General features: G+C 35.0%; 3 protein-coding genes and 4 long non-coding RNA genes across 10 annotated transcripts; 4 read left to right on the forward strand and 3 right to left on the reverse strand.

Annotated features, from left to right (window-relative positions):
* The first annotated feature begins 1,207 nt into the window (after positions 1 to 1,207).
* LOC143378388 (uncharacterized) lies at positions 1,208 to 3,395 on the forward strand. 2 transcript variants are annotated; one of them, XR_013088259.1, is made up of 5 exons: positions 1,208 to 1,845; positions 1,956 to 2,114; positions 2,333 to 2,413; positions 2,518 to 2,631; positions 2,719 to 3,395. It is a non-coding gene; the product is annotated as an uncharacterized LOC143378388 (long non-coding RNA). The 2 variants fall into 2 exon arrangements; XR_013088258.1 differs by lacking the exon at positions 2,333 to 2,413 and having other exon boundaries at positions 1,216 to 1,845.
* Positions 3,396 to 3,501: 106 nt separating this feature from the next.
* Positions 3,502 to 4,035, forward strand: LOC143378386 (uncharacterized). The gene has a single exon (XM_076830111.1). The coding sequence runs from the start codon at positions 3,502 to 3,504 to the stop codon at positions 4,033 to 4,035; it is 534 nt and encodes a 177-aa protein (XP_076686226.1).
* A 55-nt stretch (positions 4,036 to 4,090) lies between these two features.
* Positions 4,091 to 7,102, reverse strand: LOC143378387 (uncharacterized). Its single transcript, XR_013088257.1, has 3 exons — positions 6,880 to 7,102; positions 6,692 to 6,769; positions 4,091 to 5,726 (listed from the first exon to the last, which is right to left on the reverse strand). It is a non-coding gene; the product is annotated as an uncharacterized LOC143378387 (long non-coding RNA).
* A 465-nt stretch (positions 7,103 to 7,567) lies between these two features.
* LOC143378384 (uncharacterized) lies at positions 7,568 to 13,678 on the forward strand. Its single transcript, XM_076830108.1, has 4 exons — positions 7,568 to 9,141; positions 9,226 to 9,285; positions 11,454 to 11,712; positions 13,388 to 13,678. Exons 1-3 carry the CDS (start codon positions 7,960 to 7,962, stop codon positions 11,700 to 11,702), a joined length of 1,491 nt encoding a protein of 496 aa, XP_076686223.1. The 5' UTR covers positions 7,568 to 7,959; the 3' UTR covers positions 11,703 to 11,712; positions 13,388 to 13,678.
* A 3,122-nt stretch (positions 13,679 to 16,800) lies between these two features.
* Positions 16,801 to 21,821, reverse strand: LOC143378385 (E3 ubiquitin-protein ligase RNF25). 3 transcript variants are annotated; one of them, XR_013088256.1, is made up of 7 exons: positions 21,621 to 21,821; positions 21,472 to 21,543; positions 20,979 to 21,219; positions 18,559 to 18,777; positions 18,118 to 18,429; positions 17,115 to 17,348; positions 16,801 to 17,018 (listed from the first exon to the last, which is right to left on the reverse strand). XR_013088256.1 is itself a non-coding variant. In XM_076830110.1 (7 exons), exons 1-6 carry the CDS (start codon positions 21,644 to 21,646, stop codon positions 17,166 to 17,168), a joined length of 1,053 nt encoding a protein of 350 aa, XP_076686225.1. In that variant the 5' UTR covers positions 21,647 to 21,821; the 3' UTR covers positions 16,801 to 17,018; positions 17,160 to 17,165. The 3 variants fall into 3 exon arrangements, 2 of the variants coding, with proteins under 2 accessions (XP_076686225.1, XP_076686224.1); XM_076830110.1 differs by having other exon boundaries at positions 17,160 to 17,348; XM_076830109.1 differs by having other exon boundaries at positions 16,801 to 17,348; positions 21,621 to 21,820.
* A 368-nt stretch (positions 21,822 to 22,189) lies between these two features.
* On the forward strand, positions 22,190 to 23,240 carry LOC143368235 (uncharacterized). The gene is made up of 2 exons (XR_013085182.1): positions 22,190 to 22,673; positions 22,734 to 23,240. It is a non-coding gene; the product is annotated as an uncharacterized LOC143368235 (long non-coding RNA).
* On the reverse strand, positions 22,685 to 23,618 carry LOC143368229 (uncharacterized). Its single transcript, XR_013085179.1, has 3 exons — positions 23,412 to 23,618; positions 22,950 to 23,111; positions 22,685 to 22,866 (listed from the first exon to the last, which is right to left on the reverse strand). It is a non-coding gene; the product is annotated as an uncharacterized LOC143368229 (long non-coding RNA).
* Between the last annotated feature and the right edge of the window lie 3,120 nt (positions 23,619 to 26,738).

Genomic DNA, 26,738 nt, shown 5'->3' on the forward strand with positions numbered 1-26,738 from the left:
TTATACGTTTGGAAAAGGTATACAAGAAATGGAAACATGTATGGAATCGGTGATAGCTTCTATTTCTTTTGGTTTGATTTTTGTCAGCGCGCCATGATGCCGCGAATCTTTACCACAAAATTCGTTTCCATGAGACCACGCTATAATAAGTAGTTATGCCTTTTCCACACGGGCATGCAAATTCTGTCATTTGAGAAGGAACCCGTTTCGCGCATGTAGAATGAGCTCATTGGCTCCGAAAGAGCGTTGGTGGGGGTACTACGGAAGCGCCTACGCGCCACCTTCATGCAGAAGCGTGCAGTGCCGTGCCTGGCGCCTTAGACCATATATACTTATAGAAACGGCTTCAGATAACTGCCTTGACGCAAATATTAAATCATCTACGTGACGTCACATGTGGGCAAAGTAATAATGGAAGTTACAGCGATGTATAAATATTTCCGAAAATGCGATTTAATCATTGTCTTTGCAATTCTTTATACAACATGTTTGCACCTTTATTAATTATTACTCAAAAATTATTCACAGAAAAAGATATAACCTCACTTGTATATATGGTATGAGGTACTATCAACCATTTTGAATTATCTTTTGCCCACAAGTGACGTCACTTTTGCCCGTTATCTTTGCTTCACTATGACTCGTGGCTTCATATAGAGCAGGCCGTGTCTATAGGTATATATGGTCTAAGCCTGGCGCAACTTCACACCTTTGCAATGCCGCTCCTGAGTCACCATATCACCGCGCGGTGCCTTTTTTGAGACACCATGCAGTGCCGTGGTGCGACGATTCGAGGTTATGTGTCATGCGATTCTGATTGGTTGATTTTGGTAGGACTAAAGATTCGTTGGGAATCGACCAATCAGAATCGCATGACACATAACCTCAACTCATCGCTCCCGGAACGGAACGGTTGTGAAGTTGCGCCAGAAACAGCACTACCTCATTCTCACTATTCGGTGCGGTGGTGTGTCAGAAACGTATGGAAGCGCCTACACGTCACCTTCATTCACAATCGTGTAATGCCGTGCCTGGCCAACTCAAGCCGTTTCTGAAACACCACTACACCGGGTAGTGAGTACTGTTGGCTAGAATCGTGATTTGTGAATCACGACTGATCCAATCACGTTCGTTCCCAATCACGCTGATTTTTCACAGTGAGTCGTGATTTTCTTGTTGCTTCTGATTGGCGGAGAGCATAACTGCTCTTTTGTGCTCTTTGCACGCGCCACATACCTAACCTCAATTTCTACTTTCTCTCGAAACATTCTCAAGTCCTCACTGTTCTTATAGAATCTCAGTTGTATATTTTGAATCAATGTAATCGTTCTTGATCTATTTAAATTAACGAATATTTCTTCACTTTAGTTAAAAAGTAAAATGTATATATGAATACTTTAGTCAATCAAATCAGTGCGTGCATACATTGACTATTTATGAATGTATATTCTATATATTTGCCGAAATAGCACGCTTTGACTGTAACACAAGCTATATTGAAGTATTTTATAAAAAGTAATTCAATCAAGATCAAGAATTACGATCACATTAAACAATTCACTCAAGTTAAAGAAATCACAATCATGGTCGTGATTTAACTTCAATCACAACCGTGATCGTAATTCCGCGGTCACTGTGATAAATCACTGTTAGTGATTTTGCACTCGATCCCTAGTGCTATACAACGTGGCAACACCGCTCATGTGAGGATAGGGAGTCCTATTTTCAATAGTAGAGTTTTGTACTCAGCATTATAATTAACGTTATTTTGTTATATAAAATTATACTAATATACCGTATTCTTTATTAATTATGTATAAGCAATACATAAATATCATAACTATAGTAAGTAGAAGTAACACTGTAGCATACTAATATTTATAAACGTAGTATATATTTTGTGGACTCTCGGGATAGTTTGATGTTGTGATGCATTATATTTGAAATATTTACAGAAATTTCAAGAAAATATAAGTGTGAAACAAGATAAAGCCATCTTGGAACCAAATTGAAGGATTTAAAAATTGATAAAAATATGTATAAGTTAATAGAGACCTTAAATAGACAAAATTATTGATACGAAGCAAAAGAGGTTAAGTGCCCGTGGAAAACAGGTTAGCATAATTAGCTATCGAAAAGAACAATTATGCTGTTGATTATAAAATCGTATTAGAGGACAGTATTATAATTGTGGAAAATTTCCTCACCACCCTAATATATTAAATTGATGTTTTAAGAAAATTCTAATTAAAAAAGAATTATTGAAAATCTAATTCTTATTGAAAGTTTTTAATTTACGATTTTTATAAGTGATGTCTGCATGCATTTCCAGCTGACTATTATTTACAGTTTTCACATAATCGTTTAATAAAATATTTGAAAAAATCAATAATAATTTAAACAAAATACTGTGGTAAGTTTGACCATAAATGCGTGTATCTGAAAATTCTAAATAATGTATATCTGATTGAATACTAATATATGTTAACTTACATAAAATATGTTTATGATTTTCAGATTGCAAAAGTTGAGATTCCAAACTACCATCATTTAGTATGGCTACCATTATTGCATACATATGAATAAATGAGGTTATTACTTCTTCAGTGGGAACAGAAAGGCCCCTGCTTTGTAAGTGATCAAAATATACATCACCTACAGTTTTACCTATATCCTCCACAATTAGTAATCTATACATATTGTAATTTAATTTTTTAGCAACAGAATGGGACCCATAACTGGATACGTAAATTTTAATGGAATCATCTACAACCGGCAGAATATTTTGTTGGTGTCCAATTTATACGAGGAATAGCAACCATTTATTTATTCTGTAATTCCTTATCTTTGGGGAATAAACATATAGAATTGTAATTATTATCATTTAAAGTAGTATCATAATTTCTCTTGCAATCGGGAATACACCAACGCCGTGGCAATATTAATGAATATGTATAATTTGTAAAAAAATACATGTAAAACAAAATGTCCAAAAATGCTACAGATTGTATTAAACAAATGTGTTACACGCAGAAATAAGGATCTGTAGGGTTAATATAAATAAATAAAACACTTGGATTATTGCTCCGATTCTGATAATTAGAGGATTTCAGTTCTACATTAATATAAATATTTGAAAGATAGACGGGAAACCGAAAGGCCGGTAGAGGGAGACTGTGTAACCGACAGGCCGGTGGCCTCCTCTAATTATTCAATCCTCTAATTATCAGAATTGGAGCAATAATCCAGGTGTTTTATTAGTTTATATTAACCCTACAGATCCTTATTTCTGTGTGTAGCACATTTATTTAATATAATCTATAGCATTTTTGGACATTTTGTTTTATATATATTTTCTTTATAAATTTCACATATTCATTAATAATGCCACGGCGTTGCTGTGTTCCCATTTGCAAGGGAAATTATGGTAGTACTTTAAAAGATAATAATTACAATTCTATATTTTTATTCCCCAAAGATGAGGAATTGCGGGAGAAATAAATGGTTGCTATTCCTCGTAAGAATCGGACATCATCAAAATATTCTGCCGTCTGTAGTCTGCATTTTGCAGAAACTGATATTCAAAGGTACCACGGTATTCTATCGCCCAATGGTGTACTGGAGAATGTTTTGTTGAGATGTCCAAGGCTTATAGAGAATGCAGTACCATCCATTTCCCCCAATTTACCTTATTTTACAAAACGTGTGCTACCATCAAGAAAAGATCCTGTAAAGCGTGAACAAGAAATCCTCCAAAGACATGAAAATTTAGTCCAAGAATTAACTAATTCAGATTTGATTAGTAATTTCGCGGATTTAATAAATAATTATAAAGAAAAGCTTGTAATTTCAAACTGTTGGACTATTAAAATAACAAATTCAAAATTTTATTTTTTAATGCTTGTATGTAATGATGATTCTGATTTTTTGGTACTAAATACACAGATTGTGATTAGTGACGACATGAAATTACAAGTTTTTCAAGAAGGCAATGAACTATCATTTAACGATTTAAAGTGGGTTACTACCTATTGACAAGAAATTGTCTATGTGGTCCGAGCTTCAGAATATATTAAGTAGGTATAAAGTATTACATAATGCAGATTCTGACACTGATATATGTCTTATTGAAAAACATCTTGAGAAGTCTCTAGAAGAACTCAATAAAGCATATATATTGCAGAATCAATTGATTTCGCTTATACCAAAAATCTCGAAATAGTAACCCATCAAGTAAGAAAAATAAAAAATAAAAACAATAGATATAGCTCATCCACCATTATTATGGCTTTCTTATATAGCCAATCGTCGGCTGCATACAATTTATTAAGAACTTTTTTTATTTTACCTCATAAACGGTATTTACAGTATCTTTCAGCCAATATGATCATTACACCAGATAATGAAATAACAAATGTACATTATCTAATTAATATATCATCCAGTTTAACATCTAGAGAAAAAGTAGTGATTTTATTAATTGATGAAATTTATATTAGTTCAAAATTACAGTACAAATCAAACAGACTTGCGGGTTGCGCTTCAAATTCTAACGAATTGGCAAAAACCATTTTAGCTTCTATGATAAGTTCAGCTTTTGGAAATTTTTCTGAAATTATTAAATTATTACCAGTTTTCAATATTACCGGGGCTGAAATGATACCCATTATTTATAAAATTATAGAATTTGTCCAAAAATGTGGTTTCGAAATAATATGCATTGTAGCAGATAATCATAAAATCAATAGAAATATGTTTAATAAATTATCTAATAATGGTATCAGTTTTCCTAATCCTTCACAATCTAATTAAACCATTTTTCTTTCTTTCGACTTTGTTCATATAATGAAAAATATTAGAAATAATTGGTTAAATTTAAAAAATTTAGATAAAACTTTCGTTTTCCCCAAACGAACTAAGATTAGCTAAGTTTAACGATTCACGCATGGTTTACGATTTCGAAAAACATTTAATTGCTAAGAAAGCTTATAAATTAAACTATAAATCACTATATCCAAATAATTTTGACCGACAAAAAGTTTTCCTCGTTGATAATATATTCCATCAGTCTATAATATCAGCTATGAAAGATTTCAATCATACCGCTACTGCTCATTTTTTAGAAATATTTCGCAATTGGTTGGACATTGTGAATAATGCAAGTAGTGTAAAAGGTAGCAGGAAAAGAAACGAATTTTGTAAACCGATTTTGAATGTTAATGATTTTAGATGTGAATTTTTAAAGAAATTTCTAATATGGTTAAATTCTTGGCAAAATTTACAGACCAATAGCTATTTAACAGTAGATACTTTCAAAGCTGTGCATCAAAGTACTACAGTTCTTTTATTACTTACAGAGTACTGTTTTCAAAATTTTGACATATCATATCTTTTAGTTGGAAAATGTACAACTGAAAAATCTGAAAAATGATTTGGAAATTATAGACTTTTATCTGGTTGTAATTACCATGTGTCATATAACAAAGTAATTCATGCAGAGAAAAATATTAGATTAAAACATATATTTACAAAATTGGCAAATTCGTTTTCTCTTACTGAAATCAAAAATAAATTTCGAATTTCTGATGACAACAGTAACGATCCTCATGATCTTTCCATTGATGTGACTTGTTTTTCAGGAATCTTCGATACCGAATACTTGTCTGATTGTGTTGTACATGATTCCATTAAAATTTATATCTCTGGTTACGGGTCCCATTCTGTTGCTAAAAAATTAAATTGCAATTCATGTCGATTATTAGTTGTGGAGGATAAAGGTAAAACTGTAGGCGACGTATATTTTGATCACTTACAAAGAGGGGGCCTTTCTGTTCCCTCTGAAGAAGTGATAGCCTCATTTATTCATATGTATGCAATAATGGAAGCCGTAACAAATGATGGTAATTTAGAATCTCAATTTTTGTAATTTGAAAATCATAAACATATCTTATGTAAATTAACATATATTAGTATTCAATCAGACATACATTATTTAGCATTTTCAGATACATGCGTTTGTAGTCGAGCTTACCACAGTATTTTGTTGAAATTATTATCAATTTTTTCGAATATTTTATTAAACGATTATGTGAAAACTGTAAATAATAGTATGTTGGAAACGCGTATAGACATCACTTCTAAAAATCGTAAATTAAAAACTTTTAATAAGAACTAGATTTTCAATGATTTTTTTTAATTTGATCTTACTTAAAACATTAATTTTTATATATATTTAACTTATTCTTTTCAATATGTTTTAATACATTAATAGAGTTTTATTTATTTGCTTAATATATTTTTATTATTAATACTATTTCTAAAGAATGTCAAATTATGTTTTGTTATTAATATTATTCAGAATTATTTATTACTATTTAAGAATACAAAAGTTATGTTTTTGTTATGTTCTATTTAAAAATATTAATTGTATTTTAGAAAATGGGATGATATGGCTATTGGCGAACCACCCATTATAATAAAAAAAATGTAATGCGCCATGGTAAATACCCCTAGGGTGGTGAGGAAATTTTCTACAATTATCATACTGTCCCCTAACAAGATTTTATAATTAACTGCATAATTGTTCCTTTCAATAGGTAATAATGCTAACCTCTTTTGCACAGGCACTTAACCTGTTTGGCTTTGTACCACTAATTTTGTCTATTTCAGGTCTCTATTAACTTATACACACCTTTATCAGTTTTTAAATCCTTCAATTTGGTTCAAAGATAATTTTATCTTGTTTCACACTTATATTTTCTTGAAATCTCTATAAATATTTCAAATATAATGCATCACAACACCAAACTATCCCGAGAGTCCACAAAATATATACTACGTTTATAAATATTAGTATGCTACAGTATTACTTCTACTTACTATAGTTATGATATTTATGTATTGCTTATACATAATTAATAAAAAATACGGTATATTAGTATAATTTTATATAACAAAATAACGTTAATTATAATGCTGAGTACAAAACTCCACTATTGAAAATAGGACTCCCGATCCTGACATGAGCGGTGTTGCCACGTTGTATAGCACGGCTAGTATTAGAGTCGGCTGTGGTTAGGTACATCGAAGCCGGACTCTCGCGGTGTTGCCATTTTGCCTTCAGCACGGCTTGTACTCATAGACATATATAGACGGAGCGTAAGCTGAGGGGGGTGTAAGATTCGCGGTAAGGGGAGTGATACAGGCAAATCGGGTAACGCAGTGGTTATGCGTGCCGAATGCTTCCGAAGCTAACCCGACGTGCCTGTATCTGACCTCTGCCTTTTCCCTTCCAAGCCTACCGTTCCCCTCGCCGATAGTCCCAGCTTCTGCTCCGTCTATATATGCCTATGGTTGTACTAGAGTCGGCTGTGGTACAGCCAATAGTGGCTTCTCCTGGCACCAATGAGGGTCAACCTGCGCAGAAACGGTTTAAACTCGTCGGTGGGCAGGTTCCTTATTAAATGACAGGGAGATATATTTAAGACGAGACCAGAGACATTTGTAGAGTGCTGGTGGCGCTAGTGCACACACTTGCACTCGTAAGTAGCCTTCAGTGGATCATAGTGGAATACCTAGTGGATAGTAGTGGATAATACTGGTGGATACATGATGACAAACGGCACTTACAGGCACTTATGTATTAGTTAAAGTTGTATGCTTGTGTGTTCCTGACATATGTCACTCAAATCAGCTCGTTTCACATTTACTTAACACTTGTTAGCGTGGCTACATTAAAGGGAGACATTTAGATGCTTCAAGAGATGCAGTATCTGTAGTGAATACACTTCATGAAAAGGACAAGAAAATATTTAAGATTGTCGAGAATATCAATGCATATCTGTGAATGTGGTATGTAGTACATATAACTGCCAATGATATGTTGCATCTAACGAAAGGCAATTTTATGAGACCCCTGTTCTGCTGATTATGTATTAAATTTTCGTACAACTTTTAATAATGGACAGCCTGTCTGATTCGTTTAAAGGGGAACTGGATTCCGTTACATCGACAGACTCCCTGCATTTAATAGTCGATGAATTTCAAATTAGGCATTTATCTACTCCCGACGTTTCCAATATAGAATTGTCGAAACGCGTTGCATCGTTGGAGCTAGAAAATGAACGACTCAGGGTCGATCTGGATAACTTGCGCATCGAGCTTAATGCCAGAATCGCAGCCAACGAAGGTCTAAAAGGGAAGATTGCGGAGTTATACGTCGAGATACAATTAGTGCTTCAGGAGAAACAGAAATTACAGAACATTTTAATCGATACGAACAATCGCTTGGATGCAGCGGAAGCATCTACGAAATGGTATCAGTCACAAGTGCACGGTCTACAAGCGAGCAAGAAAACATTGCGATTAGAGATTGATATTTACCAAGGAATATTGCAACGAAGACAACAAACTATAGTAAATATAAATGGTAAGTACAGAGAGCTGGATATGGATTACACTGCTCTACTTCAGAAACATCAAAAGGAAAAGCAGGATTTGGAATACGAAGTGCAGAGCTTGAAGACAGAAAGCCAATCGAACAGTATCGTAGAAGCATTAAACAGTGCCGCGTCTAGCCCTCCAGATGTCTCTACTAAACTGGAGTTAACAGAGAATGAATTACGAGGTGCACAGGCAGAGTTAAAGACATTAGAAAAGCGGTTGTTGGGTAACGAAGTTTCTAAAATGTTGATGGGAAACGCGTTGACCAAACAACGCGTGCTGATTACGACTATGCAGGAGAATATGCAGAAATGCGAGAGCGAGAAAAATCAGACCGCTGATACGCTGCGTAAGACGCAGCTGGAAATTAAAAAGTTAAAATCTGAAAATGAAACATTGCAGACTACTCTGCTTTCTTCTAAGCAGGAACAAAGCCAGATAGAAGATGCAATTTTCCAGTTACAAGTACAGTTGTCAAAAATGATTACACAGTATAAGTTTCTGAAATCAAAGAACACCGAAGCGGAAGAAAAGTTAAATTCCATGCAAGATGTAATGAACGAAAACAAGCGCTTGAAGACGTTATCGTACGGAGCTAACTGCGCTCTCATCAGAAAACTTCGGCAAGAAAAACGTAAAGTTAAATGTTTAGAGAATAAACTGTATGGCATGCGAACAGAGGGATACTTAAATGATACGGTATAAAATGGTCACTTCGTAAAATCAATTAAAACTGGGAATCCTACAAAGATAATGCATAATCGTATATTTGTTTTGTTTTAGAAAAGCAAGACAGAAGTTTCTTTACGCGAGTGTTTAAAGCAGGTGCTGACAAGGAACAAGGTAATACTTATAATACTGTCCAACAGCCATTTTGATCTGTAAGATTCAATAGCCGTTTCTTATAGATTTTTGTGCGCTGAAAACGAATCCGCAAACCGTTTTTTGAGAAATTTGATTTTGAAAAAAAAACTGCAAATTTTCAACTTTGAACATCTTTTGTGTCGAAATAGTAATAGTTATTCGATTGCTTGTTGCGTCAAATTATTCTATAAACCCTCCCGAATACAGCGATATAAGTTATTGGTGCATTATGAACATTTAAATATGTTTAAACAACGATCAAAGCGAAAAAAAAAACACCCGAAATGTACCCACTTTTGCAGATATCTTTAAATTTATCTCCAAAACTAAGGGTCTAGGAGAAAATCTGATTACTCCACGCGACGCAGCAGACATTTTTCCTTCGGAAAGCGTCAACAGAAGTGGTAAGACACATTTTGTTTTCAATACATAAGCGAAATAGTTTGGCAAAACGTGCGGCGTCGACAGTGGTAGTCATCTCAGCGTCACACAATCGCTTAACGCGCGTGACTACCACTGTCGACGCCGCACGTTTTGCCAAACTATTTCGCTTCTGTATTGAAAACGAAACGTGACTTACCACTTCTGTTGGTGCTTTCCGAAAGAAAAATTTCTGCTGCATCGCGTGGAATAGTTAAATTTCCTCCTAGACCCTTTGTTTTTAAAATATATAGCAAGATATCTGCAAAAATGGGTTCATTACGGGTGTCCATTTCCCTTTGATTGTTGTTTAAACATATTTAAATGCTTATAATTCAATAACTTATATCGTTGTGTTCGCGAGGGTTCATAGAATAATTTGACAGACCATACAACCGAATAACTATTATTGTTTGAACACAAAAGATGTTCAAAGTTGAAAATTTGCATTTTTTTTTCAAAATAGAATTTCTCGAAAACTGAGGGTGATGGCGATAAACGGTTTGCAGATTCGTTTTCAGCGCACAAAAATCTATAAGAAACGGCTATTGAATGTTACAGAACAGAAAAAAAGTTTAATTTTGTTGGACAGTGTAATTATTTCTATACGTTACTGTTATTATACAGGGTGTCCCACTAAGGAGTGGACAGCGCGATATCTCTTAAAGTATTGTCGATAAAAATATAAAAAAAATAGGGAATTGCATGGTTCGAGGGGGCCCATTTATTAGCGCGAACGAATTTTGTTTTTGATTATTATTTTAAAAGATACGATGGTCAAGTTCGGTTTTTCAAATGGAACTATTTTTTTTGAAGACCTGAGTTGATAGTGCGTTCCAAGACAAATTCAATAAGCTTTAATGTATACACTTTATTTCCACTGGTTTTTAAGATATTGCGCTTGCAAATTTACTGATTTTCACTGCAAGAAACCCCTCTGGAATGGCAAAAACCGGGGGCGGTCTTACTGGCACCACGGGTGGCACTGCCTGTTGAAATGGATACTTACCTGCCAAAGGTCTACGCCAGAAATGGCAGGCCCAAAGGCTGGACAATTCTTTTCTTTTGACACAATCTGCTCCCTATGGTTGAAATTTAGTCTAGCAACTTTCACTCCTCCTAACCTAACCAATCCAACTTGCATCCCTCCCAAAAGAACCGGCCATCCGAGCGTAGAAGCAAGTGCGAAATAAAAGTAACGATGCGCTTCTCGATACCGCAGATGTACCTACCTAAGTAGCATTTCTGACGGAAAAGAATTGTCCAGCCTTTGGGCCTGCCATTTCTGGCGTAGACCTTTGGCAGGTAAGTATCCATTTCAACAGGCAGTGCCACCCGTGGTGCCAGTAAGACCGCCCCCGGTTTTTGCCATTCCAGAGGGGTTTCTTGCAGTGAAAATCAGTAAATTTGCAAGCGCAATATCTTAAAAACCAGTGGAAATAAAGTGTATACATTAAAGCTTATTGAATTTGTCTTGGAACGCACTATCAACTCAGGTCTTCAAAAAAAATAGTTCCATTTGAAAAACCGAACTTGACCATCGTATCTTTTAAAATAATAATCGAAAACAAAATTCGTTCGCGCTAATAAATGGGCCCCCTCGAACCATGCAATTCCCTATTTTTTTTATATTTTTATCGACAATACTTTAAGAGATATCGCGCTGTCCACTCCTTAGTGGGACACCCTGTATGTTACGCAATACTAAGGGTATTATTTTCCTACAGGACTTAAAAGACCAATTGAAAGCACTAACGAAGACTTCGGATGAAAGTATCGACGAAGGTTATGGTGACAGCAGTATTGTTAGTTCCATTTCTATAGACATTCCATCGCCAAGTTCCATTAATTCAGTATTACTAAACGCAGCTTCTAGTGTCCTGTTAAGGAGTAAGGACTTTTGTAAACCAGTGCAAGTAGAACTTGATCATCTACAACTGAAATTTAATAAACTAAGAGGGCAATGTATTGCATAATACTAATAACTACTGTGCCCGGATGGAAAGAAGTCGGTTGAAATGTCACAGGGGCAAGAGGGGTTCTTCGCTCGCATTGGCTCCCGCCGCCCGTGTCCCGTTTGGTAAAGGGCTGTTCGAGTACTAGAGAAGAATATTCGAGTAGCTTGAAATTCGGACCGAGCCGAGCCGAGTACTCAAAAAAAGCGAGCGGCTCGAATAGAACCGAGAACTCGAATTCTTTCGAGCAGTTCGAAGAAAACCGAGCGGGCCGAAAGTACCGAACAGGCCGGTGTGTTGAGTAGTTTGATGCTTGAATGTTTCGAATATTTTAGAATATGTTTATATACTGGATAATGGTTTGTAATTATATTATTATTATTTCGACTTTATTTATTTTCAATAGTTAGAGAATACTTTCATTTGCAGTTTACATTTTAATTACTCACATTATTACTGCGGCCTCGCCTTTACTTGCATCTTACTTTCTCCTTATGTACTATATTTTCTGTTTAACGAGTAATCAAGTCGAAATAATAATAATAATAATTTATTTATTTATTTATTTATTTGACATTAATGGTCGAAACCATTTCATATTACATGTTCAACACAATGGCGTAAAGTAGAGACAACAATGATACAGCACATGAAGATAGCAAGTTAAAAACAGAAAAACGGAAAAAAGCAAAATGAGGACCTTAACTAGGTACGGTGCAAGAGTTCCCGGTATGCACTAGCCCTAAACCCGCAAGTGGATCCTGTGAAGCGGGTCACTCGCTCGAAATCTCGAGGTGTACTGATGCGGGTTAAATAAAAGTGGACACCTGGTGGGGTAGCCTGGCGCGTTAAATTGAATTAGACTAGTAATGGGCAGATTTAACAGGGCGGCTAATGAGCAGTTGCCACCTGGGCCCCATCTCCAAAGAAAATTATGACTAGGTATAGGTATTCAAACACTACATTTTTTTAAAACTACTATACTTACTACTTAGCCCGTTTTTAGTAAACTACTTCTTGATTTTTCCCGAAAAATGGGCCCCTCAGAACGTTTGCCACCTGTGCCTTTTTTTTTTAAATCCGCCACTAGTTATCCACTTTAACATTAATTATCTTAAATAAAAATAACAGGTCGGCCACGACTCTCCGGACCTCGAGAGTAGCCAAGTTCAGTCGCGTCATTATCGAAGCGTAGTCGTGGTCGAAGCGAGCTAACGGCTGTCCCATTTTGTAAGCAAGGAAATAATAATTACGAACCATTATCCAGTATATAAACATATTCTAAAATATTCGAAACATTCAAGTTTCAAATTACTCGACACACCGGACTGTTCGGTACTTTCGGCCCGATCGGTTTTCTTCGAGCCGCTCGAAAAAAATCGAGTTCTCGGTTCTATTCGAGCCGCTTGAAAAAATGCGAGTCCTCGGTTCTATTCGAGCCGCTCGAAAAAATTCGGGTTCTCGGTTCTATTCGAGCCGCTCGAAAAAATTCGAGTTCTCGCTTTTCTTCGAGCTACTCGGTTCTTTCGAGTACTCGGCTCGGTTCGGTTCTTCCAGCCGAAGTCAAGCTCGGCTCGATTTTTCCGAGTACTCGAACAGCTCTAGTTTGCTTACTTTGTATTCGTTGACGTTGTCGCGCCGGCCAATAGGGATATACTATTCGGACCCTAGAGTTTCTCGACCGACTTCTTTCCATCCGGGCACAGTAAATTACCTTATCGAATAATAATATCTGAAGGTATAATATAACTATACAGTATTATTGCAAATTCTATATTATAAAATACATAAATGTTGGTGACTGGATAGGGCAAGTATCATTCTGTTATGCGTAGATTTAGTATACGTGTAAGGTTGAGTCGATTTTATAGTTTTGATTAATTCGGTAAAGAGATTTACTAAGAGCAGACTGAATTGTAAATATGTTGACGTACTTACATTGAGTCTTATAATTGTTACAAATGTGAAAAGAATAAATTCAAAATATTCATAATTTAGTCGAATGTTTTATTAAAATTGGGACTTATCGTACATTGAAAATGTGTAGGATAACATTACTTTTTGGTTATTATGACATCATTGTGATAGCACTGTTTTATAATGTTGCACATGTACATACCTAGTTATTGACAAAAATGTAACACGTTACCTATTTTAAAAGAAAGCTTGAAAAAATTGCAAACTATTACTTTAAAGTTACATCTATTCATTAAATATTTTCTTACAGGATATGCTTTTACTTTTGTACAACACTAACGACTTACTACGGTATATAAGAAGCAATTTTATAGTATTTAAATAATATAATTCCACTGCAATATAAACAATTATTTCAATGATATCTTATAACATACACATACGTATATATATATCATATAACAAATTTAATTCACTCATATTTTGTATTATTTATTTGCATCGATTTAGTATAATTCACACACAAGTCATTCTGTTACAATATTTTTAATGATTAATAAAATAAAAAGCAAAAGAATAAATATACTACAAAATTATAAATAACACAATAAAAAGGTTTGGTTTTATAAATAAAGTTCGTAAGTATATTATTCTCAAAATTGGATGTCCTACTTAAAACTGACTACGTATTTGAAATGAGAAGCAAGGTAAAATACTATATTGAGTTATTCATAACATTTCCTTTCTTTTTGTATAAATAATTTCAAAACAACGCTAAAAAAATGGTGTTACAATTAATTTTATTCTGAATGAAATTACAATTTCATTTGTGGAAAATTTATTTAATTTTTATAGATTAAGTTCTGGTTGCATAACATTAATATAATTTAAAACATTTTTTTTGTCAAAGAACGTCCAATACATTGACACAAAATGAATACATATTAAGATTGCAATGTTTCTATATTCACGAACAAGTGAACGTGCTTTAAAAGAAATTGATCATATATGTATATATACATCATATTTACAAAGTAGTAAGCATAATAAAAACTGAATTAGTTTTGTTTGTTACAAAAATATCACAGACAAATATAATATCAAATAAGAAAGAGAAAACGGAGTTTCTCTTATTGGATGGGTAAATTTAATTAAGTAAAAGTACTTTTCACAAGTATCACAATCGCAAGAAAGATCTTTTGACATTAATGATAACTTAATTCGCATACAAACAGAAATATTTACAATAAATCTTGTTTCTAAGACAACGAAATGAGGAAAAACTAAGTTCCAATTACACAGAAAAATTGCAAAAATGAGTAACATAACGAAACTTCTTTAATGCACATATTATACAGGGTGAGTTACGCAAATAGGACAAGTTATATACGTATCTTTTGTTTAACTGTAATTAGAAAGAAACGATAGTGAAGAAAAGCTGAATGTTTTAAACAGATCTAATATCTTATGACAGAATTTTCTTTGCAAGCGCAACGATGCATGTACGACATGTGATGGCACGCATTTTTTTAAAAGTTACACAGCTTATTCTGGACATTCTATGTATAAAAGTATCAGGGCAATGAGGTCGAAAGAGGAATACTTTGTGAGATATGTATTTCCAATTTATTCAATAACATATCATTATTCAAAAATGATTTTAAAAGTAAAAATAAATATTTGCAAGATTAAGACACTCCACTTTATTAGTTCACGATGATCTATCATAACGAAAAGACGTAGAAGAACATTAAATTAGTACTATGAAACTAATTTAAGTTATCGTCAATATTCTGTGGAATTTCACAAACAGTAAGAAAGTAAACACGTTCAATGTTTCTGTGCTCTGCAGCAAAGATTACATTATTAGATAAAACGCCTTAGACTGTTAAGTCTTTATTCACAGTTCTAACATCCTCCTAAAATGAACGTATATTAACCCGCCGGCGGGCGCGCGCGTGTACTCAGTACACGGAGGTCAGTTTTTGGCTGAAAAAATTGTTTTACCGTGATCTATTCTACCCAGCGCTCCGTATGTATTCTTGCAGCGGAGATTTTTGCATAATGCTACGTACTTGTCAAGTTCAAATTCAGTTTGGAAACATGTTCAAAAACCAAAGCAATTGGAGACGACCACCTGGAGGCTTTTGAGGGGTGGTTCACCCCCTAAACGTGCAAACAGGCCAAAATAAGAAGACACCTGTTTCTTATTTTTCTGTCCTCTAAAACATATCCAAAAATCAAAGCAATCGGGCCCGCCGGCAGGGTACGCGGCATACTTTCGTTTTCATTCAATCAGAGACACTTCCATACTGAATTTGAACCTGAGAAGTACGTAGCATTATGCAAAAATGACCGTTGGAAGAATACATATGGGTGCTGAGTACAATACATCATGGTAAAACGGTTTTTCAGCCAAAACAGACCCCCGTGTACGGAGTACACGACGCGACCGCTCGTGTAAAACATTTAGGCGCGCCCGCCGGCGAGTTAATGAGAAAATTCGAAATATCTCGCAAAGTATTAACGCTTCGATCTCACTCACCGTCCTAATAGGCACTTTTCTACAGAACGTAAAATGAACATATGGTTGCATATGGTTTCAACCCGAAGGCACAGTCGCATATCTTATATGCATCATTGCACCAGCAAACAATGTTCTATTATAAGAAATTAAATCTTAAACTATTCACCTTCTTCCACTATCACTTCTTTCTAATTCCAAGCAAACAGGAGCGCGTTACAACGAAAAACCATTAATATGCTACAGATATTAAATTATTTTTCGAAAGTTTCCTCAGAAGTAGTGGTTGATTCATACATTAAACCAAGATTCTCAACTCTTGAAAGGTATATTTCATATGTTAAACTTGAGATATAATAGCATTACATATTTCTTCTTCTTCTAAAGATTTACATTACCTCCAAATGTACGCTTTAAACTTTCGGTTCCTTTAAAAAGAATAAGTGAAGACCTATTTAATCACTGATCCATGTTTGCTCTATTATATGCAACGATCTATGACATCGTTGACGAACACGCGACAGCGCAAAACTGATTATTACAAATCGAGAAGCTCATTCGAAAATGATCGTGAGATCGTGATATTTCTTCGATGCTCCTACGTTATTAAATGTTTAAACACTGGTATAAAATATTTTTTACCGTACCATTTGATTACGCATTTTCTTTTCTTCGCACCGCCCCCCCCCCACCCATTTTTTGTTGGCTTATAATTGTCTATAGTACTTACAGTTTTGTATACATATCTATATTTAAAATGAAATTAATCAACTTTGTACGATTGCAGATCGTTCAAAAGAGCACCATGGCTTCAGTCTACATATACAGTTCTCGGAAGTCTCGAAACACTCCCTTTTGTACACCGTTATAACGGGAATGTTGCTGAACGATGATACCTATAATTTTATCACGTTAATGTGATTTGAAATTGAACAGTTATTATATAATACATTTATAATTATGCTACTAATGCTAATAATGTTATTGTATACACTTAGTGAAATAGGAAACCGGACAGTAAACAGTTTATCTCGAACCCATTGTCATCTGGGGGCAGATTCCGTTTGTTTAACTCTGTCAAATTGGCGGCGATAATGAGCTCGTCCACGACCTCTATTTCGATGCCCGCGATTATTATACCCATGGTAAGTATGATGCAGTGGACGAGATTGATAATGAGCATGATTTTGCGTCTGGTGTGGGGGCTGCTTCGATTGCGGCAGTTGCTGAAGAAAACACTTTTTATCAAACCTTTTATCAGGGACTTCAAACCGGTATGATTTTCATACCGGTGTTACGTCAACAAAGCTATACCAAAACCGTTATAGAACCGAAATAGGTGAATACCGAAATCGTTGAAGTACCGAAACCGAAATAAATACCGGTATTTTTCCGGTTTTTCTTTAGGTGCCACGGTAGATTAAAGTAATATCTTCATAGCCCTTATTAATTCGAGCTGTAAAAACACCGACATAACCTAATATATTTTCATAAAAATACCAATAGATTCGTAGCTTCATTATAGCGTGGCCGCAGAAAAAAAGAAAAAATACAACGTTTCCCTTCCGAATTCTGGAAGTCGTAATATCACTTTCTTCTTCACTTGCGAACACATTATACAATATCAACATCATGTACAATCGGTTTTGCTTAATAATACTTTGAAAACTGTAATAAGATCCGAAAACCGAAAAAATTACCGGTAAATATACCGGTATTTGCATATATCGGTATGACGTCGTACCGGTATTTGTGTATTTCGGTTTCTATAAAGGTTTTGAAGATGGAACCGAAAATACCGGTATCATACCAGTATTTTCAGTTTCGGTAGAAGTCCCTGCTTTTTATTAAAGTATTTTACATGTTGGGAACATGTAGGAAACGCACGTTTAAATGAAATGCACATCTGAATTTCTTATGCTATTAGAAGTTCATTCCCAGATATAACATAGTCTGTTATGTGTATAATGTAAAAAAATTATAAATTCCACGTACCATTTGATTAACAGGTTGTACTGTTTGATTCGCGTACGCGTTCAAACTGGTTCCAGGCGGACTGAGTCCTTCTGTAGTGGCACTAGGCTCATCTTCCGTTCTTACTAGCGTTTTTACCCCTTCAGCTTCTAAATCGATTATACCGCCCCTCTGTTGCTGCCTTAAGAACAACGTTGCCATCTGTTTCTGTAATTCTCTCAATTCTGCAGTAACTGAAAAGTCTGTCGCAGCTTCAACATCGATCGGAGGTGGAGCAGACCATAGACTTTCTACATCACAGTTGATCGATTCTCGACATACAGGACATATTGCCTGAAAACATACAAAAGCTCTAATTGTAAGTAAGCAGAAGTGCTAAAAATTTATACCGATTTGTAGGAGAATTACGGAGGGTATGTATAAAATGATTTCTACAGTAAATGACGAGAGAAACGATAGTACCTGAAATTTATTCGTAGCATCCTGCTGCCATTGCGGTAGTTTTGCTTGCTCTTCTCTGTAATATCGTTCTGCAGCTGCAACATGTGCTGCTAAACAGTGTGAATGAAAATAATGATAGCACTCGGTTTTCGTAAACTCGTCCCCTTCCCGAAAACCATACAAGCATATGGCACATTGATCCGTGGGAAGGTTGCTTCTCGTAAGATGTTCCCTTATTAACTATTGTAATAATATAGTTGATGTTATTAACTGTTATGATAATGACACTATACAGTATAAAGATAGCAAGAAATTATAGATAAAAAAGCGGGTAAACTTTTCCTCTGGGAAACCTTTTTTTTCACCAAAAATTTAAATGGATCAAAACCAATTTTGTGTTTAGGAATCTATTCAGTAAAAAGTTATTAAGTAAAAGGGACTGTGAAATTTTTACGTATATTCTGACCCCTAATGTGACCAACTATTATGCTTCACTTCGAAAGGATACTTTTTTTTAACCAATACTATACAACGTAGGCCCAAACTCACATCGGTTCGCCACCATGCTTTACGCGCCCGCAAGTGGGCGCGCGCCCTCCACGCTGATCTAACCCCAACCAATACTAATAACCTGGACAAATTAGAAGGTGGAATGCGTACAATATACTTTATCGCTTTGTCATAAGGTAATTGAACATCTTCAAAGAAAGAATCTACAGTTCCAGCAAACTGACGACATTCGGTTTTCCCTCTTACACAAATAAAGAGTCCAGCATCGTGCTGACCTGTTTCAAATAACTTCATCAGTTTGCAATGAACACTACAATTCTTACTAATTATCAGCAGCCCTTGCTCCCGCAGCAACCATACTAGAGCACTTTCTTCAGACTGTGGTAAAGAACACAAGTTCCACGTTACCATTTTAAATATATGTAATTACTTTATTTCTTTTTTAGCCTAAATATTTTAGGTTGTCGAAATCCCTCAATGTAACCGTTTCGAAAAACAAAGAAACCAGTAAGTATGTCAAAATTTTGTCGAAAGACATAGAAAATATGTCAAAATTTTTTAACTTTTTCGCCTCACAACTTTTCAACGAATAGATTCCTAAACTCAAAATTGTTATTTTTGCATGTTATTTGATACGTGCTTTCGATCCATATAAATTTTCGGTGAAACAAAGATTTCCTAGAGGTAAAGTTCACATAAAAAAGCATGAACTTTGTAATTATTTGTCCATATTGTATTTTTTCTTATGTACATCCAGCTCATTCGATTCTGACTGTGTCAGCAGATATGCGCACCAGTGCCTGCACATTTCTATAGTATTTCGTGAATAGGGTCTTGGCGACAGCCTACGGTGTCACTTTGCTCTGACACATATTCATGATATATTGTAGAAGAGTTCCCAAAATGATTCAGCTAGGTGTACAGCATATATGCTACTATAACTATAGTTTCAGGATATTACAAAGTATCTGTTACCTTAATATTTATTAGAGTAATTATTTAGAAGTTTTCCATCCACACCGATTTCAATGATTTTTGGATATGTTATCAAGATCAAGATCCTGAACAACTTTTTCCTATACATGTTACCGCCGCTCGACCTTCGTTTCCGAGATATTCGCGAAAAACTGCTGCTACTACACAATTAGGGAATTCAATCCCGGGATCCCAGCTGTTTTTTGTATTCTAAAACTCCCGGGATTTGATATATCAAGTTATAACTTATCCCGAGAATTTCGAGAATTTTTAAAAACGTTAATTACTTTATGAACAAGTGAAAAATATAAAAATGGAACCCAAAAAACAACCGGGATCCCGGGATTGAATTCCCTATCCACAATGTATTCTGCCGTATACCTACCTACAGTACGCGTCCGTGGCAGCGTATGCGCCAGTATGGGACAAAACAAATGACGAAGCTGACCTTCGTTTTCGAGATATTTGCGAAAAACTTCTTTTGACCTATTCCGACGCAACGCATTCCACTTTTCAACTTGTCCCGGGTATTAGAATTAGTCGGGGCTAGATCAGCGCGGGGGGCACGCGCCCGCTCGCGGGCGCATAAAGCATGATGGCGAACCGATATGAGTCGGGGTGTTGACGGGCATCCGCAAGTTTCTGGTTCAAATCTCTAAACTCACATCAGTTCGCTATCATGCTTTACACGCCCCCCGCACTTATCTAGCCCCAACCAATACTAATACCCGGGACAAGTTGGTAAGTGGAATGCGTTGCGCCCGGAATAAATCAACAGAAGTTTTTCGCAAATATCTCGAAAATGAAGGTCGTGCGGCGGTAACATGTATAGGACAAAGTTGTTCAGAATCTTGATCTTGATAACATATCTAAAAATCATTGAAATCGGTGAGGATGAAACACTTATAAATAAGTACCTTTATTAGATATAATATATATTAATTTAATAGGCATACCTCAATGAGTTCAAACATGACTGGTTGGCCTATGAAATCATTGCATTTTGTTTCTGCATCCGACTGCATAAGCCTCACTGTTTCTTCGTCTAATCCCCTAGGATTTCTAAGACTTATAGTAGGTGACACATCAGGATATCCCATTGGTAATTGAACAATCAATGTCACACAAACATATTGTGATTGAGAGTCTTCACCAGTCGAGGGGAATAATACAGTTTCGATACACTCTGGCTCACCTCTAAAAGAATATTAATTTACGCCATATATCCATTAGAAAGTACAAACCGTTAAATACTATTTTACATCAGTACAACAATGTACAAAGAGCGGTAAAATTGTCTCAACTAAATAGCGTCAAGTGTCAATTAATGGAAATGTAGGAAATCAGAATATCAACAGCATAACAAACTAATTATCAAAAAGACGAATTATTAAATTGGTTCGGTCATCAGGTTGCAAAGCATGTATATTTCCCGTGGGAGCTACATACCTATCGTTTTCCTTTATGTTCAACTCACTGTCGAGTAGAATCGCCCTTAATGCTTCGATTTCGTCAGTCATTCTACGAAAATTTCTCTAATATTAAAAAAGCCGGAGAATCTACAAGAAACACTGACTGTAGAACTTTGTAGAAATTACCTTTCATCTACCACCGTATCTGACATCGTTCCTGGGACAGACAGTAGCGGGATGTTTATTGCGAAAATTATTTTAAATTTGACAGAACAGAATTTTTTCGTCTTCGACGATTACGGGATTCTCGATAAGCGTCAATGTGCGTCAATATTGAAAGCCTTCTGCTACTACTACTGTTACCAACTGGATGGCTCTGGAATTATCGCGGTGTTGCGCGATCTCGTGGGGATTTTTGTTAAAAAGCAAGGGGTGCGTCTATTAAGGCTGATTCACGGCCGATTTCTTCAACCTCAGTAATCTTCCATGCAACCATTTATTTTTCTGCAATTTCTCATATTTCGGGGATAAACATATAGAATTATAATTATTATGTTTTAAAGTATTATCATAATTTCCCTTGCAATTCCCAGATAACACAAAGACGTCTTAGGCCGGTATTCATAGTCGCTACTTATTCTTAAGCAAATGCTTAAGCATTCGGCATCCTTTACTAGCTACTAAGTTACTAGAGGATGCTGCATGCTTAAGCATTTGCTTAAGAATAAGTAGCGACTATGAATACCAGCCTTAAAAACGTCTAGGTCAGGCGTTCAGGACGTCTTAAAGACGTCCACGAACGTCCAGAAGACGCCTTAAAAAGGTCCTAAAAACGTCCATTTTCATAAAACAGTACGTCTTTAAGACGTCTTGATTAGATCCGAAACAGGCGTTTTTAAGACGTTCATCACAGTACTGGTTTGATTTAATAAAAATTTAAGGAAGTAAATGCTTTTCAAAATAAGATCAAACTTGATGACAATTGATTTAATTTATGTAATTCAGAAATAATGTAGAATATATGCACTTACAATAGATACAAGTACATATTAGGTCGAATATACAGAATATACAAACTATGCAGGATATACACTTAAAATAAACATGGATGTGCCCTTAAAATAGATAAAATATGTAGAACATGTAGGTAGTATACATAAATTATACAAAGTATAATTGTTTATTCATTGAGTGCAGGAATCTCAATGTGACTGCAATCGTCTCTAAAGTGTGCTGCTTGTCTGAAAATAAAAAGAGACGTGAAATTAACTAATACCCTATACAAACAATTAAATAAAGACTGTAGTGTTAATAGCTTTGTTAAAATATCTTCGGCAGTAACGTTTTCCTATCGCAAGCTCTTTTTAGCCAGGCTTGTATGGATAGTTCTGTACCTTTTTATTCTCTACCATTTCCCTGTGTTCTGCTGCACCTTAAAGAAAAATTTCGAGAAAACATTACATTGAATTTTACAGTAATCAATATTAGGAGCAGTAAAAAAAGGGTGATAGTTACATATTAAAACCGTTGCTACGTTTAATTTATGGAAATCTTCTCTCCTTTTTCTGCCAAGGTCAACTAAATAGCAATGCAACATCCATTGGTCATCAACGACGTTAGCAATCGTTTCACAAAATTATAATGATTGGAACCATAAAAATTTGCCAATTCGTTAACCTAAAATTTAAAAATTATTCAAACCCTAACCTAGAACTAATACATACCTGTGGCCGCAAATACTCAAACAAATATACAAAAACTGTACAAAATCGTTATGAATGCTGTATAAAAACTGTATGAAAACAATATAAAAACTGTATAAAACCGGTGTGCATACATTCGGTCAGAAACATTTAAACAAATGCCCCTGTGTTTTTGGTTTTTCATTGTTTCTTTGGGCAAATGTTTATAAACATTTATATACACCAGTATGTACTTATGTATATATATATGTATGTAGATCTAATTAGACTTTACCTGTTCGATCTATCCATATTTCGTGGATGGTTTGGGTTAGACAGCGGTTACAATCCCTGCTTTCCTTGAACTAATGTATCCTAATGTATCGACATTTCTCAGATGGCGCACAGCCTCTTTTGAACGCCTGTTTTGGACGTAACCAAGGTGTGCTCTGAACGACTTACAGACGTCTGCAAAATACGTCTTTAAGACGTTTTAAAGATGTCCATTTTCACAAATCAGGGAGACAGGCGTTCGGACCTAAAATGGACGTCTTTAAGACGTCCTGTGCTATCAGGATCGGGGATACATCCCTGATAGCACAAAACCGTTTTAAAAACGTCCAGAAGAGGTCCAGAAAAGGTCCTAAAAACGTCCATTTTCACAAACCAGAACGCTTTCAAAACGTTTTTAAAACGTTTTCAGGACGTTTTTAAAACGTTTTCAGGGCGTTTTTGAAACGTTTTCAGGACGTTTTTAAAACGTTTTCAGGACGCTTTTAAAACGTTTTCAGGACGCTTTTAAAACGGTTTTATATCGTTTTCAGGACGTTTGTAGGGCGTTTTTAAGACGTTCATCGGTACTGATTCGATTGAATAAAAATTGATGGATGAAAAGGTTTTCAAAATAATATCGAACTCGATAACAATGTATTTCGTTTATTTAATTCCAATTAGATTTATTTATAGTATTATTATGTATACAGGATATAGGTATGCAGAATATATGTATATGCACTTACAATAGATACATGAAAATTTCAGTACAAGGTCGAATGTACAGAATATACCACTTAAAATAGATATGAAATATGTAGAACATGTAGGTAGTACACATAGATTATACAAATTATACAAAATATAGGTACAGAATATGGAAAATATCTGCACTTACAATAGATGTTTATAATATTGTTGAAAGATTTCAAAATATTGTGGAAAATGCAACGTCGTGGCATTATTAATGAATATGTGAAATTTATAAAAAAAATATATGTAAAACAAAATGTCCAAAAATGCTATAGGGCAGATGTCCCAATTACCGTGCTTTGACGCCGACATGCTCGCGAAGGAATTAATTACTGACTTCTCTTACTTTAATTTTGCTTGGTGAAAATTTATATTGGTGTTTTGAATTCAAGAGTTAACTTTTCTCTTTATTAAAGCATTTTTTCGGGTTGGAAATGTTAATTTTCCATTATTTTTTATTTGAAATAAAAATACATGTTATTGTCCCCATTACCATACCCTGAAAAATGCGTTGTCCCTATTCCCGTGGCCTTTTTTGAATAGCGTTCCCGCGGTTAGGTTATGTCTTTGAACTTTGAACTGTTCAAAACATTTTTTTGCTCTACGAGAGCCTTTTCATTACAAAAGCAAAATATGCAAATATAAATTTCTGTTCACCCGTTCTGAAAAACGAAAGTAAGGTTAGGTTTAGCAGTTACAGAGGGAGCCAATGGGCACCGAAGGGTAATAGGGACAAGCGTTAAGGGGGTTGACACGTCACGTGACCTGGCCGATTCGGCAGGTCGGTATTACAGCATTTTTTTCTGCACAGAAATGGTAATACCGATAGATCGACGATTACCCGGTGAACGCGAGAGGGAGCTGTTTGCTATTTCTGTATTCTATTCTGAATAAGGAAAGAAATTCTCAGTTCTTTCGTTATACTTATAAAAATTTAAACGGAAAGTCGGCTGGAACTGTAAACGTAGAAAATTCATTGTACATTTTAATTACTTGAAATGTGCTTGTGCTACAATATTCTACGTTAGCAGTAAGGAATTCTAAGTGAAAAGGGAAAATAGATGAGGAAATGTCCCCAGAAAATGAAATTTGTTAGGTTAGACATTTTTTTACTAGCAAAGCACCGAAACAGAACATGAAATACACTTATTACACGTCCTCTGCAGAAAGCAGTTGTCAACAAACATTATATATACAAAATTGTATTGAATGTTGAATTGGGCTAGTGAAAATGCGCAGACTGGATGCGCGTGATTATTATGTGGTCGGCTCCTCGAAGTGGCAGAAAATATAACCTGATTGCTATACCCGATTTCCTAAAGATGCTGTTGTGACGTAATAATAATATTTTGAAAGGATGATAAGGTAGTTCACAAATGTTTCGTAAAAGAACGAAATGGCCACTAAACATTTGTTGTCATATACTTAGGTTATATTTTCTGTCACTTCGAGGAGCCGACCACATAATAATCACGCGCATCCAGCCTGCGCATTTTCAGTAGCGGATTTCATGAACGAATTCTGAACTGGAATAATTATGAAACACAATGTTTACGGGGTTTATTACTATTTTATGATGCTTCAATTCCTTTAATGATCCTGTCCATATAACCGTTGGCTATTAACAAATAATATAAAAAAGGTACTCAAAAATATTGGGATGGCTTAGTGCACACATATTGTATGTCTAGTTTTTATGAAATTTGAGTTTTTATATGCAAGAAATAGTGCTTGACTGTTTATGCTGCATAAAAATTACATTTTTATCTTTTTTATAAATTCATCAAAAATTATATTTTTGTTTATTGTATGTCCCTGAATTTATTATGCTGAGTGCACAAATGTTGTGTGTCCATGCCAGAGGATGAAAATAGTCTTGGAAAAATGTGACAATAAATAAAAAAATTTTAAAGTCTTCCTATATCTACCGCGAATTACTTTTTTATTTCTGTTACTTTAAAAATAAATATAATATTGAAGTGAGATTATTTCCAGTATTATTCCTTTCATTCATTTTTATATAATATCATTCAGTATAGTATGTCCTCCTCTGTACTTGGTTACAATAGCATGTCCAACTTCCAAGCATTATTGTCGAGTTATTATTATAATTTTGCAGATTCTAATACTAATACTTATACTACTAATTACATACTTTCAGTGATACCTATATTACAATAATGCAAAAAGCATTTATGTAATTATAAAGTACCATTGAATATTTGAACCTGTTTTTCTCAAAAACGCTAAAAGTGGACATACAATATGTGTGCACTAATTGTAAGCCATCGATGTACAATAGGAATTTTTTTTTAATGTAGGTTAGTCCGTTGTTGTTCTAACTGCCTGAATTACTATGACATAAATACGACAGCGATTTCAAGTGATGTATATGTAACGATAAAAGCATTAATTTAGTAAATGTATACAATTCCCAGCAGTTCCTATGTCAATGTATGCCTAAAATGAATATAACCTAACCTACAATCGTCCGAAAATGCATACATTGACTCCATCATGCTTTTATTGTGGCTCGTATATCCAGCTATCGCTTCAGTTTTGCTATGAATCCACGTTGGCAGTCCTGTGGCGCCGC

The sequence above is a fragment of the Andrena cerasifolii genome, chromosome 1 (genome assembly GCF_050908995.1).
Source record: "Andrena cerasifolii isolate SP2316 chromosome 1, iyAndCera1_principal, whole genome shotgun sequence".
NCBI lineage: Eukaryota > Metazoa > Arthropoda > Insecta > Hymenoptera > Andrenidae > Andrena > Andrena cerasifolii.

Excerpts from the sequence above, each read along its gene's own strand:
- LOC143378386 (XM_076830111.1), top strand. The coding sequence starts at position 3,502 with ATGGTTGCTATTCCTCGTAAGAATCGGACATCATCAAAATATTCTGCC.
- LOC143378384 (XM_076830108.1), top strand. The coding sequence starts at position 7,960 with ATGGACAGCCTGTCTGATTCGTTTAAAGGGGAACTGGATTCCGTTACA. Across the intron at positions 9,142-9,225 it reads AGGGATACTTAAATGATACG|AAAAGCAAGACAGAAGTTTC; the intron begins GTATAAAATGGT and ends GTTTTGTTTTAG. Across the intron at positions 9,286-11,453 it reads AGGTGCTGACAAGGAACAAG|GACTTAAAAGACCAATTGAA; the intron begins GTAATACTTATA and ends ATTTTCCTACAG.
- LOC143378385 (XM_076830110.1), bottom strand. The coding sequence starts at position 21,646 with ATGTCAGATACGGTGGTAGATGAAAG. Across the intron at positions 21,220-21,471 it reads AACATAAAGGAAAACGATAG|AGGTGAGCCAGAGTGTATCG; the intron begins GTATGTAGCTCC and ends ATATTCTTTTAG. Across the intron at positions 17,349-18,117 it reads TACAACCTGTTAATCAAATG|CAACTGCCGCAATCGAAGCA; the intron begins GTACGTGGAATT and ends TGTTTTCTTCAG.